The sequence below is a fragment of the Scomber japonicus genome, chromosome 9, assembly GCF_027409825.1.
Source record: "Scomber japonicus isolate fScoJap1 chromosome 9, fScoJap1.pri, whole genome shotgun sequence".
NCBI lineage: Eukaryota > Metazoa > Chordata > Actinopteri > Scombriformes > Scombridae > Scomber > Scomber japonicus.
Genome location: NC_070586.1, coordinates 34,859,026 through 34,865,316, shown reverse-complemented (window position 1 = coordinate 34,865,316; position 6,291 = coordinate 34,859,026). Strand labels below are relative to the sequence as shown.

Here is a 6,291-nt window from a genome sequence, read left to right as displayed (position 1 = left end):
GGTTTTGGTGTTTATGATATTTGTCAATAACACAAGTATAAAACATTGCCGATATTGTTCTTTGTAACTAGCGAGGAAGCAGTTTATTAAATTATGTTAGGCAGGAACTTAAGTGTCAAAACTGAGTCATGGCATTAGATGGCTCCATCGCACATATGATTAAGAATGGTTTATAGTCTCTTCATTCTTTTTTTGTTTTGTTATGTCTTTTTGGATGTTTTAGAATTGTATTCAACTTTATTTTATTCATTGTCTCTTTTTTTACCTTATCAATTTTATTTGTCTGTCTCTTTTCTTAAACTATATTTTCTAACCTAGTGTTTAGTCTAGTTTTTTAACGAACTTTGTCTTCTTCTCTTTTTAAAAAAATCTTTTTTATCATTCTTATTTTCTCTCACATGCATTGGTCTCAGATTGCTCTTTTTTTGTCATTTTCTTTATGGTGTCCTCTGTCGCCACTTGTTCTGTCTTATTATCAGCCTATCAATCAGCTGTGAATCACTTTGAACTACATGAACCTGTATGAAAGATGCTATACACAGAAAGTTTGATATGTCCAAAGTGTCTTGAAATCAATAAAGTGGTAGAATAACATTTGTTTCTTATGGCATAGCAATAAACAGTAAGAAGATTCAGGATAAAAGTGTAGTCATACTGTACCTGACATTAAGGCACACAGCCACACCGGTACAGTCACTTCCTGTCACCTCGTCCGGCTGTGTGAAGGCCTGGCAGGGGCTGAAAGTCAGCAGCATCTCAGTGTTGTCTGGCATGTTGTCCACTGTCACCGGCCTCAAACGCCCCAGGAAACCATCTGCATCCCCCATAGCCTTCAGATTTATCACTCCACTCCCATCCTTCATGATGCATTTACAGTTGTTGACTTTGAAGCAGCCGGTCTTCTTATCTGAGCTGGGATGTGAGGAGAGAGAGGAAGGAAAGACACTAAAACAAACAAGCAGAGTGAAGAGGAGGACAGTGTGAGAGCTCATGATGACAGTCGGAGAATAGTGACGAGCTGTGCATTGGTAGGTAACTAAAGAGCAGCTGACAGCATGGTGATGGTGGAAAAGCAATTAGAATAAAGGTGATTGCCATTCCCGACATTCCTGAGGCCCGCTGTGCTCAGATCAGTGTCTTTCCAAAAGCTGCGTTATGGTCAAGTTGGAGCAGCATGTAGAAAGTACAGAATGACATCATCAGCTACAGAAAGGTATTAAATCAGTGTGTTTTCAATAGAAAATACAAATCTGCAAGAGGGAAAAGGGTATTTGTGTGAAATGAGCCTTTAATAATACAGCTCCCAGTCACTTTAACTACTTAAAGCTAATCAGAGATCATGACTATTCAACCAAAGGTAGTATAATGCACATCTGTCCTTTCAGATTCAAGAGTTCTGCAGGTGAAAACATGTTTTTACACACAGCTGTAGTTCTGTTGAGGTGGTTGATGAACAGCCAATCATAAGTTTGCTTTGTTTGACATGTCATTCTTCTGTTTTTTGTCAGTTTGATTAAGTGTTGTGTTATTGCATGTGTTTTATAACTGGTCTTGAATATTTGCCATACCAGCCCTTTTCCCCAAAGAGGAGCACAATAGAAACAAGCTTTCAGTTTTAATGTGTTTTTATAATTTAATTGTATGTCAGGACTGAGTCACTGCAAATAAATCTACAGCTTACACACATCTGTCCAGACTCATATCATATTTGTAGTGAAGACTTTGAAGAAAGTTGACCTTTGGGATATAAAATGTCATCACTTCATCATTCTATCCTGTCAGACATTCATACCAAACTTTGTAATAATTATTATATGAACTCTTTAGTCGTGTGTGTGTGTGTGTGTGTGTGTGTGCGTGTGTGTGTGTGCGTGTGTGTGAGGTCACAGTGATCTTTGACCAAAATCTAATCAGTTCATCCGTGAGTCAAAGTGGATGTTTGTGCCAGATGTGATTAAACTCCCTCCAGCTGTTCCTGAGATATCCCATTTTGTTACTTTCCACTAGTAATTTGATGCTCGTGTAAAACAGTGGAGTGGCCCTTTAATATATCACTGCTTTAGAATGGATGGGTGCATTCTAATGCTTTCGATGACGCACCCCTGACCTAATCTTCCACATTTAAAAGAGACTTTATTTTTTCAAGCACATTTCAGACACATAAACTTTACAACAAAATAATTCAAATGTTAGTTTTTTTAACCTGTTAGCCTGCAACAAGTTACACATACAAGTTTTTTCATGATGTTGGAATGAAATGTTTAAATCTTTCTTTTAATTCAATTTAAATAAACAGAGTGCTGAGATCACAGATGATGTGAGGTGATACACATGACCTGTCTAAATGTAAATGATAGGTAAGATACTTGTTATCAACATACAGCTCAGTTTGCATCCTGTTTTGTTACTCTATCCTCTATAACAAATTCAATTTAATTTTCTTGCATTGTGTTTGTCCACCACCTTTGCACTAATTGTGTTACATGCTTAGAGCAGAATACAGTCCTGTCAAACACCACTGATCAAAGTAGATTTTAATGAGGTGAAATATAAAGTAAAAATCATATAGAGCTGAGCATCTCTTCTCAACTATATTAAATATCATTGCTCATAAAGCAGTGGAAGTCATTTTAGCCATTTTTTTGCAGTTGTTTTCAAAGCATATTCAACAGGCAGTGGGTACAATGCTTGTTGATGGCATTACTAATGAATGTTGGTATTGTCAGGTGTCATGGTGTGCTGCCTTATCAATTTATTTTGATTGTTGAAAAATGATAAATACATGGAACAGCTGCTGCTATATTTCCAAGTGTACACTGGTCTTTGTTTCATCAGCATTCAAGAGAAAAACACTGACATTATCCAGAGTTATCCAGACTGCATTAACACTGATTTATAAACACTGAGCAGAGCAGGGATCTAAATCCAGACACAATGAGAAGTGACCAGTCAGTGTTTATCACTACAGACACCTTTATGATCTTCACCTCATTGTTATTCATCATTTCTGCTTTAATAGAAATGAGTAATGAAGCATACTTTAAAAAAATAATTTATTTTAATACACTGATGTTAGTGAAGAACAAAATACACAATTCTTGTTTTTTTAACACAGATTTTATTTTGTCAATAGAAAGAGCTTCTAAGCTTTGACTGCAAATTTGCGTACAGAGTAGAGGAGGTCTTTCCTCTGCTGTTTCTTGGTTCGCAGACTCTCTTCGTGCTTGTTGAGTCGGCGGCGCAGAGCTCTGGTCTTCTTGGGTCTCAGATCCAGGGGCTTGTACTTCTTGCCCTGAAACACATTCAATTCTTTCATTAGACCAAAATTACAAGACACTCAAATGAAGTAGATAACCAGCTCAGCATATAATGCATCAGAGGGAGACATCACACCATCATGACTGCAGTCAGCATTTTCCAAAGCTAAATAATAATGATAATAATAAAACTTTATAACTAGTGTTCACATAAGCATTTTAAAAAAGGTGCACACATCAATCATCACTTATCAAAACAAACATCTGCTTTATAAAAGTATCAAATGTTCTATTTAGTTTAGTTTTAAAGTGTCACAATCAGCAGGGTGCACACACATTCCCCTTGTGGCCATTTTCTGAATGTTTCTTGTATGGGGAAACCATCTTAATACATCATATGTAATCTTACTGTGTTCATGCATCAAGAGAATATTTTCAAACATCTACATGTTGAGTCAAAAACACCCAGAGTCAGTAACCTAACAGAATAAACTGAGCTGTTGTCTTTGCAAACGTTTGGAAAGGGGCGGGCACTTCCAAAGAACACCTGGCCGGTTATTGGTTGAAACATCTGTCTGTAACTGTCCATCATAGACTGTCATAACAGTTGAACCACAGCTGTAGCTGCCAGCAGCTCCTCAGAGAAACCTGAATGCAACTCAACTAAATGGATTCTTGAGTTCTCATAAGTCCAGCTGTGTCACCAGGTAAAAGAACACAGACATCATTTTAAAAAGGACTTGATGGAGCTATTGACTCCATATGAATACAGTAGTTTGCCCCTATGAACAGCCAAATAAAACCAAGATTAACATCTTAGAATGACTGCAGCTCATTTCTACAGTGATATGTAAAGGAACATTCAGATCATCTCAGGTCTCAGTCTTTTGGTAAGCAATGTGAAAGCATCAGCAAATCATCAGCTCACAGATATCATCTCTGACAAGAGTTCAACTGAAGTTCCAGACAAACGTATGTGTGTGTATTGCGTTAGGGGCAGTGTAAAGAACACTAGTCTCACCTTGTAGAACTTCCTCAGGTTCTCTTTCTGTGTCTGGTTGATTACAGTCAGGACTCTGGCGATGGACTTGCGAACAACACGGCTGGAACAAGATAAAAAGCTTTAGTGAGACACTTCTGTCTTCAGCCAAAGATACTGACATATCACAATCAATAAAACCTACAAGAAATGAGACACTTCCTTAGGACTTATTTCAGTGGGGTGGGTGACAGTCATTGTCTATGAGGAACATTCAGATCATCTCAAGTCTCAGTCTTTTGGTAAGCAATGTGAAAGCATCAGCAAATCATCAGCTCACAGATATCATCTTAGACGAGAGTGCTGAAGACTGACCCCCCCCCCCATGCTAGCCTGCTGTAGGGACGAACAGCATTAAGATTTTTACTCTTTCATTAAGAATGGGCTTTTTAAAACTATTTTGTAGTTATATTTAGAACAGAATTAGAATTGATTTTATGTTTTTAATAAAAATTTTAAATTGTTCCTAGAGCAGTAACAGTATTGTTTACCACAACAAAGTCACTATAAAACCTCAATCATAACTTATTAAAAATAAATCTCATTAATATTCTAGACTTTAAAATATTGAGTGAAGTATCATTAGAAATAACTAGACAGTTTGTGCCATATTCTGCTCACATGTTATACACACACCTTCTCTTCACAGCTAAATCTATACCTCTGTAAGTCTTTTCATCACTACCTGACTAATGAGCCAGTCCTTAGATGCCATAATGCTTCATAAAAACTGAGAAACTCAGGCCTACGGCAGGCAGCTCTTAGACCCTGTACGCTAAACACTGCCATCTTACAGCTCCACACAGTCCCATCCTATCTGCATCATTCTGGTATATTTCCTTCATTTAACTCCTCTTCCACACAGTACGTACATCTTTGAGAGCTTGGACGCAGCTCCACCGGTCACCTTGGCCACACGGAGCTGGGACAGTTCATTTTTCAGGTCGTCCAGCTGCTTGAGCAGCTCCTCCTTCTTTTTGCCCCGCAGATCTCTTGCCTTGATCTTGGCCTGGGACATAAGAGAGTAGAGGAATATTGGTTAGAAAACGGTGTTGCGTTTAAGTTGGTGTCCTCTTTCTTTAATGTACACCTGATGATTATCCCCAACCAGTCGTCTTCTGAGCTGCTACCCTAAACCCCAATCACTTAATACATGTAAACATAACCTACTCGAACTACACAGATGATGCTACGTGAAACAGTTTTAAAAAGAAGGAATCATATTCAAAGGGGCACCGTGTTGAACATAACACCTACACTGTATTACTAGCATTAGACACGCTATCAGCCGAGCTAGCATGTCTCATTATAACTTGCCGAACTGCTAACATAACGCTTTAAATCGTATTCAACTTTCATTCCAGATATAGCTTTTAAAGCGACAGAAAGCTAGCATGTCCACAGATATATGAATAATGAGGGAATCGGGTTAAATGTAACAGCAGCAGCCATGCGTCCATTAGCTTCACGTTAACAGCGAGTCGGCTGAGCGTCGGTCGGTACGGTCGCTCTATAAAATCACATTTTACTAAATAATGGTGAAAGTTAACTTCTCTACACAACCACCAACAAGTAGTTAAGGAGTTTATGTGCATATATTAGAGCTTTCTGACCGACTGCAGTGAGGATAAATGAGAGAAATGATAGATAATTGTGCAGAGCAGCGGGTCCTCACCATGTTTCTTCTCGCTGCCCTGTTGGAAAGGCCGGACGTACCGCGTGCTCACAGAGAAGAAGCTTCCGGCGAGTTTCTTCTTCGTGTGTGGAAGTGATGCTGTTGATAATATGAACACAGCGCCACCAGCAGGAGGAGCAGGCATGACCATATACAGTCTATGGGCATGACTGAAGAATATATGGAGACTTAAAATTAAATTAATAAATAAGTAAATTATTATGAAACATGTAAGATTATTATTCTGAAATATGTATCAATTATTATGGAATATTATTATGAAACAGATTCCATTATTTTAATAAATGTATCCATTATCA

General features: G+C 38.1%; 1 protein-coding gene across 1 annotated transcript; it reads right to left on the bottom strand.

The window, feature by feature from the left end:
* Window positions 1-3,095: 3,095 nt before the first annotated feature.
* Window positions 3,096-6,040, bottom strand: rpl35 (ribosomal protein L35). Its single transcript, XM_053325073.1, has 4 exons — window positions 5,972-6,040; window positions 5,169-5,305; window positions 4,279-4,360; window positions 3,096-3,292 (listed from the first exon to the last, which is right to left on the bottom strand). Exons 1-4 carry the CDS (start codon window positions 5,972-5,974, stop codon window positions 3,143-3,145), a joined length of 372 nt encoding a protein of 123 aa, XP_053181048.1. The 5' UTR covers window positions 5,975-6,040; the 3' UTR covers window positions 3,096-3,142.
* Window positions 6,041-6,291: the final 251 nt, after the last annotated feature.